The sequence below is a fragment of the Podarcis muralis genome, chromosome 10 (assembly GCF_964188315.1).
Source record: "Podarcis muralis chromosome 10, rPodMur119.hap1.1, whole genome shotgun sequence".
Taxonomy (NCBI): Eukaryota; Metazoa; Chordata; class Lepidosauria; order Squamata; family Lacertidae; genus Podarcis; species Podarcis muralis.
The window spans coordinates 26,587,658-26,610,282 of record NC_135664.1 but is presented as its reverse complement, the minus strand read 5'-3'; the positions used below and the strand labels follow the sequence as shown (position 1 = coordinate 26,610,282).

At 38.2% G+C, this 22,625-nt stretch overlaps 1 protein-coding gene across 22 annotated transcripts in view; it reads right to left on the bottom strand.

Moving 5' to 3' along the window:
* Positions 1 to 1,123: 1,123 nt before the first annotated feature.
* Positions 1,124 to 22,625, bottom strand: part of NRCAM (neuronal cell adhesion molecule) — a 129,760-nt gene continuing 108,258 nt past the window's right edge. For 20 of the 22 annotated variants that reach the window (XM_077934643.1, XM_077934641.1, XM_028747196.2 and 17 more), the window contains 3 exons: positions 21,310 to 21,441; positions 19,272 to 19,350; positions 1,124 to 3,600 (listed from right to left, as the gene is read on the bottom strand). In XM_077934643.1, coding sequence (XP_077790769.1) covers positions 3,363 to 3,600; positions 19,272 to 19,350; positions 21,310 to 21,441 — 449 coding nt within the window. In that variant the 3' untranslated portion in view covers positions 1,124 to 3,362. Of the gene's footprint in view, positions 3,601 to 9,847; positions 9,910 to 13,356; positions 17,088 to 19,271; positions 19,351 to 21,309; positions 21,442 to 22,625 lie in introns of those variants that run through there. The other 2 variants (XR_003708611.2, XM_077934653.1) reach the window with 2 other exon arrangements.

The following is a 22,625-nucleotide window of genomic DNA, read 5'->3' as shown; positions in this document are numbered from 1 at the left end:
CTCCTTAAATTATACCTAGAGAAATATATTTTTTTTCATTCCATGCAGCAGTGTTACCATTGAATACCAAGGTGCTATACTTTGACAATGAAAACAATTTTCTATTGAAGTAATTCCTAGAAAAATGTTGTGATCTAAATGGGAAGCATCTCTCAACTCTGATCTTAGCTGAAAGATTTGCTCTTAGCAATTATCAGGACAAGGAGTACATGGAGGGGGTCAGTATATAAGAGTTATTTCCCAAAATGGTCAATAATGGTCCCATGTGCCTGGCCCCACATAGCTTCCACATGATTCCTTCATCTTCAGTCAAGTCTGCTCTGAATAATTTCCCCAACATCCCATATAGGAGAACAACAGCGCCCTACTCCCCACAACATTTTGATCTGTGTTTCGAAGCCACATACTATGCCCATACAAAGCCCAATCCAATTTTGTTCATTCACCGGTGGTGAAGGAGGGTTGTAATAAGGTGCAGCAGGAAATGGCTTGCCATCATCTAGTATAATTCCTAAGGGAACTATGGGAAATGAAAATGGCAACTGCGAATGGGAGCTTTCCTCTTAGGGCTCTTATTGGAGGGTGGGAAGATCATCAGAATCATGGATGGGGAGGGAAAGGTTAAGTCTCTCCTCTCTATGTACTGCGGTCCCAATGACTAATGCCTTCAACTTTTTGTTTTTAAAAAAATACCCTTACGGTGCCTCATAGTGATGAATTTAGCATCACCACTAGTTTGACCCATAAAGTTTAGTGTCATAGCTCAACATTTTGCAAGCATATTGCTATCATCTTTTTTGCGAGGCAGAATTATAATATGGAGTTTCTGATGGATCAGCCTGGCAGAATTACTCAGGAACACATCTGCAATGTGCAATAAATAGAAAACTATTTAACACCCCACCACCCCAAATCCCAGGAAAACACGAGAGTGGCACCGGGTGGGGGGTGGGGGGTGGAGAAGTTTCACAAAGTTTCATCCACTTTCATCTGTTGAGCCTATAATTAATCTATTTTTACCTTTTGTGTGATCTTAAGAGTATAAAAAGTAGAATATTTAAGGCTAGGGTATGGATGATGATAACAATCTGTTCGATATTATTGCATGAGACTGAACAGCAAGTGAAATTTTAAAACCACATTTATTTTAATACAAAATGTGTTGCACCATTACAGAAGTAATCTCCTCTGTGTATTTTCACATGCATGGATAAATTTAGCATCTACATTTAATTGTAAAATTACGCTGGTCTCCAATACTGTTGGTAAATCTTTGTAGGAATGTTTTATCCTTTTTGTGCTTTTTCAATCAGTGCTGCATATCTGTTTTCCAGCTCTAAGTGTTGCCATGCTTATAAGGTGAGTATTTCAAATTGTGCTTAATTTATACTATAAGTTAACCTATACTATAGGTCCCATAGTATATGCATCAAAGCTGCAACAAGTGTGCTGTGATTAAGTGAAAAGCAATAACGCAACCTATAATGATATTGGGTGCAATCTGTCAAGTACTGCTGCTGTGCCACCTCCATTCCTTAAGGACCTGCACAAAAAATGGATAGAAGTTTCACAGTAGCAGCCTAACGGGCATGTTATCTCAAATTTTGAATTACATATATTTAGGTAGATGCTTTAAAATACCATGCACTCTGTTGGTTAGAGTACTTCTTACACAGTACAACAAAAGCATTTTCAAACACCTAGAAGCATATAGCATCTACACTTTAAGTGTATTTACAAATTCAACAAAATATCTACATATAAAAAGCTTACTTAAAATTAAACTTGATGCAAGTTATGAAAAACCAATTTATTGGCAAATGAAACTGAGCATTCCTTCAACCATAGGTTGTTATATAAAATTTCATATTTGGAGGTAACCATTTCTGTGATATTGATCGTGTGTGTGTGTGTTTGCAGAAAACATTCTAACAGATGATAGTGGTAATTTATGACTAAACTTACTTAACATTTGTCAAATTTCACTTGAATGCTGTGGCTCTTAAGTAGCAGCTTCATGCCAAGCATAATGGTAAAAGCGGTGTCAGAGGGTCTTGGACTTACTGGGAAAGGAAAGGTGCTTTTGTGAGCATGGTATCTTAGAATATAATGAGCTTTTTTTTGTGTTTCCCTGTGTTAGCAAAATATACTAATTCAGCCATCTTTGTGTAAACTGCATAAGGCCATGAAAGTGTAAGTTGCATTAGCTTGTCTATAGTTTATCTCCAGAAAAGAAAGAAACCTTAATGAGTTTTATATCACGTAAAAACAAACTCTTCTGTACCTGTTGAACATATCTGGGAATTTAACAATAATTAAATTACTTTGGCAATGATGTCAGTTCATTAGTCATATACTATTGTACCAGCTTACTGAGATGCAACACAAACCGCAGGGAGCATTTCCTTCACAAGTTCCATCAAAATGAACTGAATTGCGAATTTTGAATTTGCAACTTTTCATTTCAATGCTGCCTTGCACAAGAAAAGTTCCTGATTGGTTATGACCAGCTACAGTACATTATTGAGTGTACACTTATATAAAGGCACTGAATGTATTTTGCCCTGTACGGTTTCTGGAATATTTCTATATCATTTGAAAATTTCACTTCCATAACTGTATAAATTCCAAAATGCATTTCAATGCATGTTGTTGCATGTCCTAAAAAAGGAGAAAGATAGAATGTACGTTGGATGTCAAAAAGAGAACACTGTGCTGCAGTAATACTTGGATTAGAAAGGCTACAAGAGGAGCAAAGAGCAGGTATCAGAATCTCAGTAAGCATCAGCAAATGCAAGTATCATACTTAAAAGTCATTTATCAATCATATACTGTACATACTGTTCCTAACTGTCTTGCAAAAAGACATAATGATATCTAGACAATTAAGTCACCAATTTCACAACAATGTCCACAAAGACATTGAAGTTCTATATAATACTACTATAACACTCTGACAATGAAAATGGGCTTCATATCCAGGGATTCAGTTGAGGACTGCATAACGAAGTATCAAAACCATTTTCAGTGGCATAAACTGGCTTTGCCCGGGACGTATGCAGCGCTTCGCATGCATTATACTGTACTTTTCGTTATTCTTAGTTGACGTTGCTCTTTTTTTAGTCTTGTGAAAAAGCAAGTATCTGTGCAAAATGTTTTGCATTCTGAGTCATACTAACATACCACTTACTGTTATATAGTTTAACAGTTTCACCTATATGCACTTATTACATAAACACTTTGCCGTGTAGAATATTTGTTTCCTTCATGTCCATAAAGTGGGGGAGATGTACAAATGCTTGAAAATAATAATAATAATGGAAATGTAGTATGAATGGGGCAAGAGTTCTTTTTTTTTTCAATTAGACAAATGAATTCATTGCGTTAACAGGTGAAGGAGCCTCAGAACTTTCGTTCCCTTCTGCGGGTTCTTTCTCTTTTTTACCACTGTATTGTCCAATAAAGGAGCCATCCTCATTGAACTGACCATTAACTCCTTCTCCATAGTCAACTAAACTATCATCGCTGTCCTCTTTTTTCACAGTCCTGTCTGAAGGTGTCCTGCTTCCCTTTTTTAGAGGCTTGTGGTCATCGGCATCACTGAAAAAATAAAGGGTTTTTAAGAAAAGAAACAATTAACATATGACTTAGACAAGCTGTAAAAACAAAAACAAATCATGCATGCTGGTTTTTGAAAAGTATGTGTAGTCCCACAGTCCTTTAGTCAACTCAATCACAGGGTGAAGACAAATTAATACAATGTATGAATACGTGGTGCAGTAATGGTTTAAACGCAGGATTTCTCCAGCGGTGGAAGTGCGTTTTCCCCACCGTGCAAGGCTTCACAGTGACAAATTCAGGTCCCATTTTTGAAGCAATGAAGAAAAAGTTGCAAGCATTAGAAAGGGCCCCTTGTTCTTCAGATATGAAGCTTATGGTGTGCTGTGAAATTAGTCTGTTAAAACTTTTTATTCTCCATTCCTGAATATGAATGAGGAATGAATTTGATTAAATGAAGAAGAAAAAAACAAACAAACCGAGATTCTCCCCAGTATTAGAAAAATACAATAAACAAAGTGTTGTATTTGGAGCAATTTGTTACATTACACACACCAGGCTTGAAATGGATAACCTTACCTTTCAAGAGACCTACATATTCCATTAAAAGGGTGCAGAAGAAACAAATGAAAACAGCCTAAGAAGAAAAGCAAAGTCCATATCCTGATCGTGATCAGTGTTTAGTTAAATGAAAACCAGATCTTAATTCACAACATATTTAAATCAAACTTGCTACTTCAAGAGTGAATGAATATTTTGGAAAGAATTGTTAGCAGCTGGAAGAAATGGTTTACACTCGGTCTTAGCTTTTGCTTGAGACAGTATAGGTAACTGCGTACAAAGGTGGTTTTGCTGCCTGGAGCATATCTCTCTCAATGGAAATCTTGACAAATACCATCTGCATATACCGAAGGAACATGCAGCATGCCCTAATTTCAACAACTGAGCAGATATGCGTTCATGGCTAGCAATCTCCACAACTTGGGCCACAGTGCCAGGCAGTATGCAATGGTCCACACCAGCATCTTCCTAGTCTACATGCAGAGAGGACTGTTTTGCTAGAAGTTGCAGACAATGCGGCTTATTAGCAGTATAAGAACAGAACCATACTTTATCAGACTTGTGTATAACCCATTTCCACACAGCAGGATCTCATACCACTTTATGCCATGTGTATTTTCCATTTCAGTATCACACCATTAGCATGGGAAGTAACATCATTTGTGGCATCCTTGTGATTATTTCCTGCACATCAGGGGTGGCCAACTCCCAAGAGACTGCAATCTATTCACAGAGTTAAAAACTGGCAGTGATCTACCCCATTTTGGGGGGTTCAGGTCAAAGTTGTTGAACTTTTTTGGGGGGGATGAGGAAAGCTCTATTTTTGGGGGGTGCAGAGCAAAAATGTTGAGCTTCTTTTAGGGGGGAGTCAGTGATCTACCACAGACGTCCAATGATCTACCATTAGGTGATGATCTACCTGTTGGACGTGCCTGCTGTACATGATGCCGAAAGGTGTAGGACACAACCGTGTGGAAATGGCTTCTGCACTCTACTGTTAATGTTATCAATCAGTCCTGAGATTAACTATGAACCTGGGTGAGATGTTTGTTGATGCTGTACGTCAGCGTTGTCTCTGCTTAAAATCTTATCATACCTCCCTACCCACTTTTATCATGCCCACTTCTATCATCGTCTACATGACTAACAGGGACTACCGCAGACTGTGCAGGTTTACCCTATTGTGTATCTAGCTGCTTGCTTGTGCCCATCTACAAGCACAGGGACTTTTCATACAGACATATCTATGGGCCACATTTGTGATTTTTGTGTGCAGAGCCACAGGTGTGCAGGGTATGAGGATTTCCCTTTCATTTGAAGTACCCATCCTGTATTCCTCCTTTGGCACAGCCCAGTATATCCACCGACAGCAAGGTTAGTTCCCTACTGCATCCAATCTCATCATTGCTTTGTCCTGCCACTGTAATCTGGTATTCCTCTGAGCCTTCTCTTGTAACCTCCAATATCTTTTATGCCCATCTGTTAAGCAAGGTTCAACTGTCTGGTTTAAGCATACAGTAAGCCCACAGCTTATGCACATTTAACTTGTGTGCATTCAGCTTTACGCACTTGGCAAAAAAGATTTTTTTTGAAAGGGGACAGGCATCTGGTGGGGAAATCCTACCTGCCACTGAACCCAATATGTTTTGACGATATGTGATTTTTGCTTTGAAGCGATTCCTGAAACATTACCCCACGTAAGTTGCAGGCTTACTATAATGGAGAGGTATTGGGAATAGGACAACAGATGTGTTCTCTCTCTCTCTCTCTTTACAACAGAATGTTTAGACTACTCCAAACTCATCTCTACTTGCAGTGTTTGTGAAATCCTTTCTATCAAGATACATTATCTCATGGGCGAATTCTGCTGTTTCTTTTCTCTTAGGGGATATATCCTTGACCTTAAGATCTCAGACTCTGTTCAGATAATCTCTCTCTTGCCTTCTACAAAGAGAAACTTCAGAGCTCCCTTCTGAATTTCCAGGTAGCAAAAGAATTATGCGTTCACTCAAGAGTTGTCAGATTCTAAATGTAGATCAAAATAATCCTTTGAATCTCACAATAAGCTGTTTGTGATGCATCTAGAAAGGAAATTTGGCAGGTTAGACTTTTGTCCCACAAAATATCATTGTGTAGTAGAGGGGGGGGGGGGAAGGTTATTTGAATCCATCTTAAGACATTCTATATTAGAGTGGACCATAAGATAATTTCCAACCAGTAACATACCAGGAACAAAACTGCATGCCTCTTCATATGACGCTGGAAAATCTCTTAAGATTCCCTTTTCCCAGTCTGACCATGGCACTACTTAACTGTTGGTGTCAAAGACTACATATCTTACACATTCAATATGAATATTAACTGAAAAGTACCAAAGCGGTAAACCTATTTAATTTGAAGAGCCCCAAAAAACACTAATGGAGGCATGGGAAGAGAAAGCAGCATAACCCCAATTTGTTTACTCAGTTCAATAAAACTTACCCCCTATTAAGCATGTTGAGGATTGCAGATTGAATTTGGTGCAGAACATCACATTATTATTATGGCTGCAAACTACTTGTTACAGCAGCTTGAAATAAATTGAGGAATATGAGTTTGTTTTGAATTTCTGAGCACACATCACAGCAAATTCAGGAAAAAATGTTGATTTCTATTCAGGGAAGCACTATGGAGATTTCTTATTCAAGCTATGTATTGCAAGCTCAGATATGTGTCTTTCCCTTCCATTTCTCCATTTATAACAACAACACTCTAATATATGCATTAGACAATACTGTATAATAAGATATAAGCTCCCACATTATAAAATCATGAAACCAGCTTTTCACTGCAATTATATGCATTTTTGTTCAAAATGATGATAGCCACAGTGGTTATTTTTAACACACTGGAAATGTGTTGCAAACAAAGATGGCTGTGTCCCTTGAATATTGACTTGTGTTTCCCCTCTGGCTTGGTTCTGCATTCCCTAGACTTGAGTGAACATTGTAGTTTCTTTCACTTATTGGAGTCCAGTGGATTTCCAACTCTGTCTTCCATTACTTCCACATTTATTCTTCATTCCTAAAGGCTTGTTTCACAATATGCATTGGCTATCTTTGTAACAAAATGGATGTAATCTATAAATATTATCCAAAGGAAACAATTATATCTTTTTAAATTTAAAGGAAATACAGTTAAACTAGAATATATCATTCTCCCACCAAGTTATAAAAAAGACAACAAGTTACCTCTCATTGTATTGCATAAATAGGGTGAAATTACAATAGTTACACAGACAAATTGAAAACCAGCCATAGCTCTTATATATGTTTAAAATTAACTATTTCCTTTAACTTATTTGACTTATCTAACATGCACGTTGCAAGAAACAACAAGAAGACACATATATTTATATAAAAAGTACACAATATTGAGTCTGTAGAGGGGGAAGATGGTATTTAAGTCATGCAAATGTAAATCAAGACACTCCATAGAAAATATCTAGAGTTAGTCCAAATTAAGCATTTTGAAATCCCATTTCATTTTAATGGGAAGTTGAGTATGTGCCTCTACTAAAGTAATGGTCATCTGTATTGCCTTCCTAAGCAATGAAGAGAATATTAACTATTCCTCTGGATTTCTGATCTGGTAAGATAGGCTGGACGAAAAGATGACAGGTTAGTTATGATAATGTGTTGGATCCAAAGTTTTAATTCATTTAAGGAAAGAACCACGCGTGGAATGACACATCCTAGTGAACGTAGAATTGGTGCATTTTATGGTGACTTTTGGAAAATATGAAAGGATAAATAAATATATTAAACTAAGGTTGGGGGCCACTTTTAGCCAGAAGGCTTGATGAAAGTAGTTAACTCTTCACAGAGTGACCACTTGTCAATCCCCTGACCTCATTTGACATTAGGCACAGGAGAGGTAAAGCTCTGACTGTAAAGAAACAATCAAGAGTTCACTCCTGATTGTTTCTTTGAAGTGGCTTAACCTTCGGTGCAGTTTGAATTTGGTGTCTTTGTTAGGATATTTCCGTTCCACCTTAAAAGGGAGCAGGCTGTGAGTCACAGAGTCTGCGTATTTCCTGTTACAGGATGTTTATGTTTGCTATTGCTTTCGTTTTCTATCTCTGTGCTTGAATGCTGAAGCAGACGGTCATGTCTTTTCTTTGTTCTAACCAACGTTGAATAAACTGTAAATATGCTCTCCTGCTGTGCATCTTTTGCTGTGTGGATTCTGCTGAAAGAGTGTGCACCAGCCTAGGAATGTGGCAATCTATTTCTAAGGCTTCGTGTCGCTAATTGTTGATACTGCGTGACTGCGTGACTACGGGAGGCAGATGGATCGTCCGGCAGCCGGCTTGGGGGCTCAGATGGACTTTATCTCCCTGGCAGTATCCCAACAGTCTTCTCCTGTCACACTGTTGTCAGATCAGATACACTTGAGAGCAACTGGGATATCCGAGTGTATCTGATCCCTGCTGAAAGCAGTGCAACGTAAGGCACCACATTCAAATAGTGATGAATTTAAGCTGCAAATGAATTCAATGTTTGTAGCTGCGGCTTTATCAATCCTGAGCCTGATGTCAGGTGAGGGACATATGGGCATGGCTTGGCCAAAACAATCTGGTGGTCCAAATGGGGCTTGATGGACCTAATTAGGCCTACAGGCTGGTCATTCTCTACCATTATCTTAAACTAAATGTTAACCTGATAGATTTCCTCAGAAGTAGAATTAACATGTTCACTATCATTTCTACCACTGTGATACAGGTCTGCATCAGTGAAGAGAAATTCCTAAATAGAATCACTCCTGTGATGAAAAGTCATGTGTATACAGTGGTACCTCTGGTTACATATGCTTCAGGTTACAGACTCCGCTAACCCAGAAAAGTATCTCGGGTTAAGAACTTTGCTTCAGGATAGGAACAGAAATCGTGTGCCAGTGGCGTGGTGGCAGCAGGAGGCCCCATTAGCTAAAGTGGACCTCAGGTTAAGAACAGACCTCTGGAAAGAATTAAGTTCTTAACCCGAGGTACCACTATGACAAATTCACACTTGTGATTTATTCTCACTAATAATAAAAAAGGAACTCAAGTGAATACAACAAATTAAAATTAAAGAGTGATGTGCATAGGTAATCATACTTCGAGAATAACTAGTTAACTATCACCCAAAGTTTTATATTATGCATTAAATACAAACATGCACCTGTACACGCATTAACCACAAAATAGAAATGCCACCTGCGAAATAATCATATGCATTCACAGATCCAAATATTTCTGAGCTCTCCTTTTTTCTTTTGAATAATATGAATATATCTTTTGATTTGTGTTTCAACGAAATTCACAATCACCCACCAAAGACAGATCTGGTTGGGTGGTATACCATGAATAAAGCACAAAGGGTTTGAAATACATAATACCTTTCATTGCATTGTTGTATCCTATGCTTTGTAGCACAAAATATTTGGATTTAACTGAAAAAACTATACATACTCTTTTTTAAAAGGGGATCATAAGCAGTTTTCAAATCTTGTATATATTTCACACAAAATGTTTCAAAAGTAACGTGTAGTGGCACTAACTTCAGAAAGCAGTTTTATTTATTACCGTAGAATACAGGACTTTTTTTTTAATTCAAGGAAATAAGTTCTTTTCATCAGTTTCTCTTTCATTCTTATTTCTTTTAGGTTTATTTTACAGTTATAATCTAAATAATGAAAAAATACTTACACAGCTGGTTGCATTGTTTCTGTGATTTTTCTATATGCTAGTAATGATGCAGAGTCTAATGTCTGTATAATTAAAAAACAAACAAGAACAAAACTGCAGATTTACACGAGTGTGTGTACCTGCACGGAAGTGGACACTGGCGTGAGTGCACAGTTACAGCATATGCAAAAATCAGATTTGGAAATTGGGTTCCCTTGGTCTTTTTCACACTAAAAAAGGAAGTGAAAACAATGTTCCCATAGGGATTGCAGCAAATATATAGCTCAGGAACCAAGGGAGCCCCCTTTCAGTGAGTAAGGAACATGTTCAAAGCAGCACAACGTGTGTGTGTGTGTGTGTGTGTGTGTGTGTGTGTGTGTTTAGGGGGGCCAGATAAATAAATTCAAGATTACTAGATGCTGAGAAACAGGAATGGTGGCAGAGGTCCCAATTGAAGAAGGCTGAGAACTAAGTTCTATTAATCCAATTGAATGAAGAGAGAATAGTAGCCATCTTGAGAGCAGATACCAGGAGTTAATTACCGCAGGCTAGCAATACGTTCCATAAACTGGATCAATGGAATGAACGTTTATTACATCTGTCAAATATAATGTCCAGATGTTAAAGAAGAACGGGAGATTATTCCTCTAACAATTGTGCAGAAGAGGAAATGTCGGCAGGTGAAGCTGCTTTCATACCTATATGCCGAAGCAACTCCCACTGAAATGCCTTCTTCTGCGTAACTAGTAGAAGGAGCAACTATCACATCTGTTTCTGGTCACCTAAGAAAAGTCAAATAGACTATGTGCACTGGACTGACTTCTTCTATGAACACTAGCTACTTTAAGCTGCAGAGCTAAGATAGGGCTCTCATGCATGTGAGATAGGGCTCTCATGCAGTGGCAGGTTTTCCCCCCTTTGATGTCAGGGAAACATGCAAAGCTTGGGACAATGCAGGAGAATCCCCTTCGCACATAGTCATGAGCATCTGACATTCCATGGCAAAGCAGGAACAAGTGCTGCTGGGGCAGCTTCCCAATACTGCTGAATTAATCCAGCAGCCATCCAGCTATTGCCAGACTCCAGCTCCCACCAGCCTCAGCCAGCATGGCTCATAATCAGGGATGATGGGAGTTGTAGTCCAGCAACAGCTCAAGGGGCTACAGATTCTTCATTCCTGCCCATACAAAGTCACTTGAAAGTAAGTTCCAATGAATGTTGACCACAAAACAAAGGCATTCTGTATATGGTTAGGCGTCTTGATGATCTTTTAAAACACTGCTTGAGTTGAAACTCTGCACACACTCAGAGGCACTCTATTCAAGGCACCTAAATACCTAAGGCACCTAAATACCTAAATGTATTTAGATGTCCTAATCTGTATCATTCACGAAAGAATGTGAAACACCTTTTGCCATGGCACAGACAGAAATAAGAGAATCACATTACCAAGATGAATATTTATTAGTCGCTTTACGCATAGAAATGACTCAAAGCGACTTACAAACACAAAAGAAATACTAAAACCAATTGCAATTGGCACAATCAATAAAAAGCCTAAAGAACAAGCTTGTCTATGCAAATAAAAGCAGATTCTGCCACACCAAAAGAGGCATGGAAAGTAAATCCATTTTGCTCATGTGGTTAAGTAAAACATGTCTTCAAAATATTCTATAGATGGGAATTTAGCGGCTGAATTCTAGATTTTGCCTTTAACTCAAAAGGGATTCCTTCCAGGAATAACACAATATCACTTACTCAAGTATGATACATTGTACAAAAGAATGTTCTGCTCTCTACTTCAAGATGGCATATTCTTTGCCCTTCAAATTTGTTAATGTAGATAATTGTTAATGTATATTGAAGATGCACAGAAAGGAAGATGTCTCCCAGATGTCTCCTGGGAGGAGAACCAAAGTCTTGATTCTTACTGGAAAATTAATGTTAATTTGTTGCTAAGAAATATACTTCAGAAGGAAGATTGATTGTGTTCTTGTGGACTTTAAAGAGCTCCACATTAAGGGTTGTGGCTTTTTGGCATTTTTACAGTAGCGTTATTTCTAATGATGATTTAATATAATACCAGGAATGTTCTCTTTTCCTGCTTAGATAGCCTCAAAACCTATACAATTTTTTAAAATTGACTTCCTTTGCAGATGAATACTTACATACTGAAATCTTTGAAATTAAGATCAACAACTGAAAAATATCCTTCAAAACTTAAAACAGAATGTTTTCCCCCTCCTCCAAGTATATCACTAAGTAGCATGAATACTGGAACAATTACAAAGAAAATATTTATTGTAGGATATATGAATTTTATTGTCAGATGAGGCATTACAATAGCAAGTTCGCTCCAATACTTGCTATTTACAAGTAGAAAGTCAGTTTTAATAAACTAATAAGTTGAGCAACGTTTAAATGAAGTTTTATATTACATAAGAACATAATTCTAAAAGTTGTATTATAGAAGGTGATACCAGATGTTAGCTACACATCAGAGTAGAACTGAAATTAATGGAATTAATGTTTATTTCAGGGGGGGTCTGTTCTGAATATATCACCTGTTACTCATGTTGTGATGTATTTAATTGTGGCCCTTCCCTGATGGAAGGTTCTTTGATTTAACAAAGGCTTCTGTGAATTAAAGAAGGTATTTTTCTGCCAATTTCCCCTTTCTCTTGCAGCCCCGCCCCCCAGCAGGACCTCCCATGCTGCTCCAAAGAAATAAAAAATTAAAAAGTCCCCAGACCCTCTGGAATAGACTTGGCAACAGGGGACAAGGGGACAGGAGGCAGAAGATCAAAAATCTGTTCCCTTGTTGTTCTGTTTATGGAAGCCTCCACTGGATCAAAGTGCTTTCCTTCAGTGGAAGAACAGCTCTCCGGCCAAATTAGAACTTCCCTCTTTTTACTTATACATAACCATTTTACCCCCTTTACTGTTATGAGTTTTATGAAACAAATAGCAAACTTGAAGGTGATGGATGAGATACATAACAAAGTGAGAAGATGGCTGTAAAGGGCATAAGTAAACGGAAGCCAAATAATATTTGGGTGTGAAACAGAGCAGTAAAAGAAATGCATCAAAAAGTTTTACAAATTCTTAGTAAACTTTGTCACATCATTCCAACGACATTGCATTCATTACCTGTTAATAATCTTTTCACTTCAGGGGCAGGGAGATGCAATAACGAGTCAAAAAGCAGAAGGCTGGTTTGTCTGTGCATGCACCCATTGTGCAGATCAACATGCAAAATAACTCAAAATATGATTAGCACTATATTCAGCTAAAAAAATCACTGGAACAAGGAAGGATACAGTAATGACCGCTCCCCACTTAAACGGGGGGCGCCCTTTGTGTGGACGCGTGCAGCCCCTAGATCTGGAGCGGCTCCAACAGCATAGGCTTGGCCTTGCCTTCCCTCAGGTGGGATACCTGGAGGTCTCCGCCTACCTCAGTCAGTTGTCCAATCCCACATGGGGGAAGCGTTGCCAAGGAGACCAGGCCAGGTAGGGGAGGGATTACCTGCCCACACAATAGAGGGAGGAACAAGGAAGAATACAGTAATGCACATTGCAGTGGAAGGGGAAGGAACTTGGTAGGATATATTGAGTTGACTGGCAGCTTTTAATAGTGGCTCTGAGAGCACAACTGTCTCTCACTTCAGGGGAAAAATAGGGAGATACCCAAAATTATTCAGTATGCACTACTTTTTCCTAAATGCCTTGAAGAGAAAAAGATTAAACTGCTTTGATCTCATCCTAATTCTTAATATACAGAATCGGAATCCGGATATGTTGGTATGCTTCCAATATCTACAAGATGCCTAAATCAATGGGACCAGAAGAGAAAGGAGATAAAGGACCAATTTTTGACATCCCAGAAGTATAAATTTTATGCTATAAAACAATTTAAAAGGCCTTCAGGATAATTACAAATTTACCTTATCTCACTAGGGATTTTGTTTTGACAAATTGGCTTCAGTCGGCCTACATTATTTCAGTTACAATCGAATCACTTCCTATGAAATAAATCTCTGCATTGCTTAGCTTTTAGTACTATCTAGAATATGAAGTATATTGCAAATTTTTATTTTAACTACAAGTAGCAGGTCAACACTTTAAAAAAAATAGGCAAAATGTTTTAAAATAACATTTTTACAAATGATTTCCCCATTGTTAAAACAAGTAATTTTAAAGGATATCATTCAAAGTTTTTCAAAACTAAGGAAAAGTACCCCTTCCTGGATACTGAGACAGATACTAGGTTTTTGACTGTAAAGCTCAGGGTATCCTGGGGTATGTCATATATAAAATTTGCATCAGTTTTACAGATAAAGATGGTTGTTTTGAGGTTCTACAACTCATAACTATTTGGCTCTTGAGAATGAAACTCCTAAAGGTGGAATTGCCAGAGTGCTGGTCAAACTCTGACATCACAGGGCCCCTATATTACTTGAGTGGCAGGAGAAGGAGCCATGCTACACTGGTAATGTTTGAAATGCTAATAGAAGAATATGTTCAGGATTGCAGTGTTGATTTTCTTGTAAAGGTAGGATATATTGAATTGGCTGGCAGGTGTTATTGGTTTAATTTTTTTAGTAATGCACCACTTTGCGAAGATACCAATATGAAATGCATTTTCAAATCAGTCTAAAGAAGCAAGTGCATGTTAAAAATATTCTGTGGCAATGATGGAAGTCTGTCTGGATATGAAGCACTCTTAGATAATAAAATGGCCCAAGGGAATACAAGTCTCTCTGAATCAGTTTTACAATGCTGTTGTATTATAGGAACGTAGGCACTGCAGCCACTCCCACTGAGATGAAATAACTGGATTATCTGGACTAACAATATATGACCTAGGAACTTAAGTTTTCTTAAATGATATAGGAATGGTTGGCTAATTTCAGCCAGAACTGTTGGAGCTAAGAAGTGCTGGGGCTACTATTTTGAACACAATTTTAAAAATAAGGGGCAGGGGACCCCTTTGTGAATTTTATGAAACCAGAAGTCAAACTCTACAGAGAGACTTTAAATATTGTGCTGGCTGAGCAAAACAGAAAGTACTAATTAGATATTTATGATTATGGTATACATCCATCTTGTATACCTCAGTCTAGATCACTAACAGGTGTGTGTGTGTGTGTGTGTGTGTGTGTGTGTGTGTGTGTGTGTGTGTTTCCACTTTGAGACTCCTATATCCCCTTGTAAATTGGGGGGGGGGGGAATGTATCCAGTATGGATAACGAATGACACAGTTGGTTAAATAATCTACTTATTCCCCTATTCCCCTAGTGAAAAGAAGGCAATCGACCAGAGGCAGTGAGAGTGATACAGAAAGAGTTTAAAACTGATACTGCATTTAAAATTGATCAAGACAAGAAACCATGTGAAATAGCTTCTCATTCCCCTTGTGTCATCTTTTTATTGACTGAAACTATTTTTGCTTCCTGGAAAGCATTTATGCCAGAAGTCTCCTCTTGGTACATTTGTGACTTCTTTGAATGCTATACCCTTTCATATTCATGAGATGTAAGGACCGCAAACCTTTCCCTCTTTTTAACCTAGTGGGGAACTGATAGGCTGTGTGACACCTGTGAGGATAATAAAGAAAAGAAGTGGAACAGTGTATTTTCCTTTTCAGCTGTTGGAGGGATTTCTTCTGTTGGGCATAATCTTTGAAAACCTGTCCCAAGCCGTCTCCAAACAAAGTTCCACCACAGTATGGTAGGGATAACAGCTGGTATTTCATGCCTAGGTCCAAGGGCCAATGACGCAACCAGCTAGCCCTCCATGCTACTGTGAGGCACGCTATGTTTTTAATTGTGAGTTCGAGAGAATCCTGGGCAGCATCATGAATGAAATTAGCTGCAATTCTACACAAAAAACGTGTTCTCCACTTGCTTGAAGGTGACTTCAGTGTGCCTCCCCTTATTGCTTGCTCCTTTTCCAGCCAGGCTAATAAAGCCCTAGACGCATAGGCAGAATAAAGGGATACTCTAAGCTGGGCTGAAACTAAGCTGAATGATCTCTTGATCATAGCCTCAACCTTTTTATCAAGTGGATCTTTGGGGACATAGCCCGCAACTCCAGAGAAGCATGTCTTAGCATTTCCACTGGCTGCTGCAGTATCTATCTTGGGTATGGTCCCCCAAAACACAGCTTTGTCCACTGGAAGAGGATACAGTTCATGTAGAATTGCTGGAGCTACATGTCTTACATTGGGTTTATTCCAGATTTTATGGATTAGCTTTTGAACAGCTGAATGAACCGGAAGGGATTTATCTATCATGCTACTTTCTGCAGACTGTTCAGTTTTGTGGTGTTTTAACTGTAGTTCTTTCTGAATATGCTTGAATAAGTAGTTCTGAGTCTCCATTTTGAACCTACGTATGGGCTCACTATCCTTTTCTACTTCCAGTAAGGAAGCAAATGATACTTCTTCATTCTCAGGAGGCGACTCATCCTCCAAGTCACTGTGAAATTTAGGCTTTTTTGTAGAAGCTGAATTTTTCCCCACACTGTCCACAGCTTCAGGTACCGATAACCGACAGTGCTCTCTAGTTGCTTCATAGGAGGCCACAGTAATCACTGTGTGTAATGCCTCGGGGTCCATTATTGAAGAAGGTCCAGCCTGCATGGCAGAAGCTACAGCATTTTTGGCCACAGCATGGGTATCCTTCAAAATGGTAGTAGTTTTGGGTAATGCTACAGACGTCATTAGTGAACTATTGTCAGAGTTGGAGCAACTACAAGCAATACTAGGAGCACCAGAAGGTCTTACCTTCTTGACTTGGCCCCTGTAGTTGTCTTCTGAATCTGAGTTGGGGCCTATTGTGTGGTTGAACCACTGTTGTGAAGAGGCTGGGCCCTTGGTGGACCTTTGCTGATATTGGGGACGCTGTCCTACCTGAGAATCTGACCCTTCATCCAGGTCTGTTATTTGCTGCCGCAGAGTGTGGTATCTAGAAACACCCTCAGGCTGCCATTCCATTGGTTTATTTTTCCTCCGACAGAGTGAAGGGGAGATGGAGTTTACTTTTAAATGCTTTGGAGAGTTCCTGACTCTCCTGTGAGAGGTCTCTGATCTGGTGATGAAGGATTGCTCTCCTGACCTTCTGGATAGGTTGGCTCTCTGAGACCACACAGACACTGCTTTGGTAAAGGCAGGGTCTGCTTCGGGAAAACGAGTGACATCGCTACATTCTCTCTTTCTTCCTTTGTCCGTTTTCTTTACTGTCCACGGAGACATGGACCTGAAGTGATGAAAAAAGTTCAAAATACTCGAATTCTTGGGGGGGAAATGAAACAAAAACAAAAAAAAGTTTCCCTCAAAGACACACTGAATCATATTTTAGAACTGCCTGAGGCAGCATGAACCAGGAAAGTGATTAATGGTAGCAATGTTGGGCTGCACAAAAGTTACAAACACATATTCCGTGATTTGAATATTTGCTTGCATCTGCTCTGTCTCTAAAGAGAAAAGGGGGCAAATCCTATTACCTGTGAATGCCGCAGGAACTTGTGTCTAAAATGAGATTTTTTAGCAAAATGAATTAGATGAGCGACTTCTTAAAAATATATAAAATCTGGTAGTAAAGATTCATGCAATCATTTACTTAACCGTACAACTAACTGACGATGGCATAGATGATTTCACACATTAACATGCTAGTTGTTTCAAGACATAGACTGAAATCCTGGCTTAGGTCCCACATGATAATAGATTTGATGATCACATCTAGAACTGAGTTGCCCAAGAAAAACTCACCAGAGAATTGGCATAATTCTGCATGACTATGAACAGAAAGCTATCATAGGTACAAGTTAGCATTTGAATAATTTCCCTTTGCGAACAATTCTGTCACTACTTAATTGCTTTAGGCCAATATTATTAGCCCAAATCTTTTATAATTATTGTTACCCAGCAACAATGAAATACAAAACCTAATCACCTTTAAAAGTTTCTGCATTGTAAGTGCCATAGAACAACACAGGACCTATTCTTTGGCATTCAGAATCATACAATAGACAGCTTAGAACAATTAAATGAAAGACTAATTTCCTATAGATAGAAAGCTACAAAAATATACTGAACTCATTAAAAATGACAATTAGAGCACTACAGTACATGACATACAAGAAACAAAGTATTTAAAATGATACATAAACATATCTTAAAATATGATAGAACGCACAAACAAAACACAAAAGGCTAACCTTTTAAATAAATCATCCTTTCTTGTTTAAAGCAACACATTGGATTATAATGATAAAGCTTTCTTTGAATTATATTATATATTGTTATTAGTAGTTTGAATAGCATGCCTTTGTGAGGCAAGAAATACAGCTAATTTATTATTCTTATTAGATAACAATGAACTGGCTTGGAACTTAACAAAGTTCAGCTAATTTGAAACTACCACCTAATTTTTATCCATTCAAATTGATGATTTTTACCCTTCGTATATCACTTAGCTATTTTTTCCCCTACTGTTGAACAAGATGCCTAGAATTCATCTATGTTTGATTATTACACTACCAAGACAAAAAACAAAATCTGAGTACCGCTGAAGTCCATTATATTTTTTACTACTAAGCCTGGATTTAATACAGGACATTCATATATTTTGCTTTATTCCTGCTTTGAAAGGAATAAGGCAGAAAGATTAAATAATAAGTAAAAATAAAAATCACACATGCACAAAACTGCCCCAAAATCACAGTGAACACTGGAAGCAAATATATGAGACATATGAATGAAGTAAAACCCTGGATCCAAATTTGTTTTAAGTATCCGGTTAGCAATACTGCAATTTGGATCTGTATTTTACATTTCTGGTTGATCATAATGTATGATCTCAAGATTTTCCACATAGGTTGCAATCCTTGCACTCTTACCTGGGGGTAAGCCCCAATGAACACAATGGTACTTACTTCTGAGTAAACATGCATAGGATTGCTCTGGTAGATTGTAATCCACAGAGGCTGTGTGGGAACAAGGCTACCAGAAGACGATGAGACACTGGGGGAACTTCCACAACTTCCTCTAGAAACATTCCTACAGCAGTGGAGATGCTGCCATGCCTTGCCATGCCTTATGTTATGCTTTGCCACAATTACTGCACCCACAGAATTTCAAATTTCCCTTACAGTCAAGTGGATCATTAACTATCAGATATGTTGGTATCTATGCCTGTGAATTGCCTTGCAATTGTAATGGCAATGGGGCTATGGTCCTACATCAATATATTTGTGGGTGACACCACATGGTATTCTTAATGTTGGTGAGACATCATGTTTGAGGATGCTGAGCTGATGAAGCTACTAACACCTCCAGTATTAAATACTTCTGAACGGTGTGGAGCAAGTGTTAAAAATAAGTAGTTCTCTTCAAAATCAAGCAGACATGACCCGTACGAATTAACCTAATTGCTTACCTGTATTCACCAAGTGTTCCGTCGTCTTCTTTCATAGGCTGTATTTCTGGGTCACCATGAGCATCCTCTTTTTCTTTCACTAAAACATACAAATGAAGGATAACAATTAGCAAGGGCTGGAAGTGTGATGCATGTCAACCCCTAGTGGGGTGTGTGCTTTCTGAAGGACCCTGTGTGCTGCAGCAGCTGTTTGCCAGTCACCTAACCCTTGCAATCTCCATCTCCTACTGCAGTTATAAAAAGGGAATAACTGCCTTGGTTCATGCTGGAATCACCCTGGAATCCAGGAGTGCATTGCTGTTATTAAGGATAAACTGGGCTGCAACTATTTCCATGGAACATAAAGATCTGCAGACAGAATGCTGATCTTCATCATAACACACAGCAACTTTCTTTTGGGTTGCATCCCGGAAGAGCATTTTCTAAAGAAGCCTCTACTGCAGAAACAGCAGAAAAGAGGTATCTGGTATTATTTTAGGCTTTGTAACTTGCAGGAGTTATATCATACTTTCTTTAGCTGATTTTTATGTTTATATTCAGTTTTAGTTGAAGTGTACTTGTATGTTTGATTTCCATGTAATTTGTTTTAAATCAAGTTGAATTGTCTTTAGACCAGTTTTATTATCATCACCAGTATGAAAGGAAGGAAAAGGTCTCACCCACCCTCAGATATGACTAATAAACCCAAATCTAAATAAAGTAAAAGAGATCATGTTGCTTGTGCAACACAGACCATGCCTGCCATTTATAATTCCAATAGTTAATAGGTTTGCATCTTTAGTGGACACTAATAGGTCATATCAGATCACTAATGATACCAAGTCTCCAGAACAAAAAAATACAGAAGCTCCTTTGATGGATAACCCTCATTCAGAGCCCAATAAGTGTGGGATGCCTTTGCCCAGAGGTACCGTGGCCCATAGATTGCAGCAAACTACTCAGCGAGGTTTTGCCCAGTATCTTGTTTGTGTGGTGGGCTCATGGGAAAACGCTATAATACTGTCTGAGCAACCCTCTATAATTAACCAGTTTAAGAGTGAGAAGACTCCAGGGATTGACTATACCCCAAAAGACTTTATAAAAGTAAACCAACACTGGTGAATACAATTGGTGGTTGCCCTTCTTGTTACAATAAATAGTTCTGGTATGATCCCTTCCAGTTGGAAGAGAACAAGCTAATGACCCAGGAAACTATAGACTTAACTATTTTCTATTAACTATGGGGGAAGTTATATACTAGGTTCCTAACCAAGATTTAATGTTCTTCCATCCGAAATGCTTTGGGGAAGGTATGTTGGGAAACCTCTTTGCTCAAGGGTATGCCCTGTAATAATAGACTTTATAGAATATGCCCCTCTGCTTTGTGATTCCTACGCTGGAATTCAGCAGCATACAATTGGATCTTTATGGAGCAAACTACCAGGAATGTCAATTCAATTTTATGTTAAATATACAATGGAAGATACAACCCCAAAGATGTCACTGATAGAAGCTAAATTTCTATCAGTAGCATGAGAAAAAAAAATTCCAGAAAATTCACAAAAATTCCAGAAAAAAATCTGAATCAAATTACAGATCCAAAGAGCAGCACAAGTAGTTCTCTTCTCCCAGTTTCTTCCCACACCATATGGCGAACTGTTTTATCTAATACTGCAGCTCTGCCCACACGAAAGACTTCCATGCACGCAACAAAACTTCTTTTTCCTCTCATGCTGCCTCTAGGCCTCCACATACCCTCAAAATCAGCCCCAGAAGGTTGGGAGACCCTTCAGATTTTGAGGAAATCAGGGGGAGGAGACAGAAATCCCATTGCATCAGTAGAAGTCAGTTTGCTCAGCATGGATAAAACCCAAAGTGCCTTTCAAGGCAGTTTGTGATATGACCCAGGGAATTATTGTGAAAAGATTTATTTTATTTTATAAAACCCAATCTTTTGGGTTCCTTGATGTAGTAATCTTGATTTGGGCAATTAAGACTAGAGAATATATTAAATGTAAATAGAATTAAATATTTGAACTCACAGTGCAACATATCATACCTGGATATTTTCCACCTTTATTTCTCCGTATGAAACAAACTATTAGCAAAATCAGGATGAGAAGAGCAACAGCGCACATAAGACCGATGAACCATCCTTGAGTAGCAATGTCAACCTGCCGGCTTGCCTTTGCTAGAAAATGGAAAAGGATTAATTATTATTCCCAAATATCCATTACATTAGAGTAATTTCACTCACAACCATTCTGTAAAAACATTCTATGTATTAATTTTGCATCAGAAGAATGACACTGAATGTGGTATCTAAGAACATTTGACCTCAGAATGGATTTGCAGCAAGGTTAATTAATGATGCTCAACGTTGTGATTTGATTTATTTAGCATGCTTCACATGTCATGGATCTGTAATATTTGCTTCTTTAGCATACTCTACTTATTTTGCTAACTGATACCTATATATGGAGGTGGCTATGGCTAATATTTTTATAATGCAAAATTTGGAGGAAAGTCATTGAGTCCATAGCTTTGTGCAGAAAGGATGCATAATTTTACCAGCAAGATTATAGCACATTCCTAAAGCAGATTTTAAAGTCAACGATGACAGTCAAATTAGTTCAGTCAAGCAGGTTCCTACACTTGCTCATCAGTATATGAAATTAATTGATCTGTGGAATTAAGCCGCATGATCCACTTGAAGGCATTACTTATGCACAGTAGATTCACCTTTCTGCAAAAGGAAGTGCAACAAGATTTCTGTGTAGATACTCTACAGGATTACTGCACTGTGGTTTTGAAAATGCGTTCTTTATAAAAATAAGAGGTGATTACGGTAAGGTCTGGGGTTCTTTTATAAATTATCTGAAAAATAACCTTAAGCACCAACATAACTAGTGATTAAAATACATAAAACTTTGAATTTCAAATGAATATATTAACATTTTATTATTTTTAAAAGTCCATTTTCTTAATAGAGAAACCTGAAATTTTCCAAACATGCAGTTATGAGGAATTAAGTTTAGGGTCAAACATTAAAGGAAGACATGCACATATAACATTCAAATGTATTCTGAAATTTCATGCCAACTAAACGAAACACTCCATGCATAATGTACCAAATATGTAACAAGAAAAGACAGTAACTTACTTCTGCAGCTTCTGATATTCCTTGCATACCAGGATACTGTTTATCCTGCTAAGGAGTACGCATTTCTAAAACCCATTTGATGGAATCTAACTGGTACCCTTGTGCTTTTGATCCAGCAATGCCTCTGTTAATGGATGAGCTAGAGAGGAAATTGTAGCTGTTTCCTCCTTTCCTCTGCTCCTCTCTGGAGCCCATTTTTAGATGTACTGGAG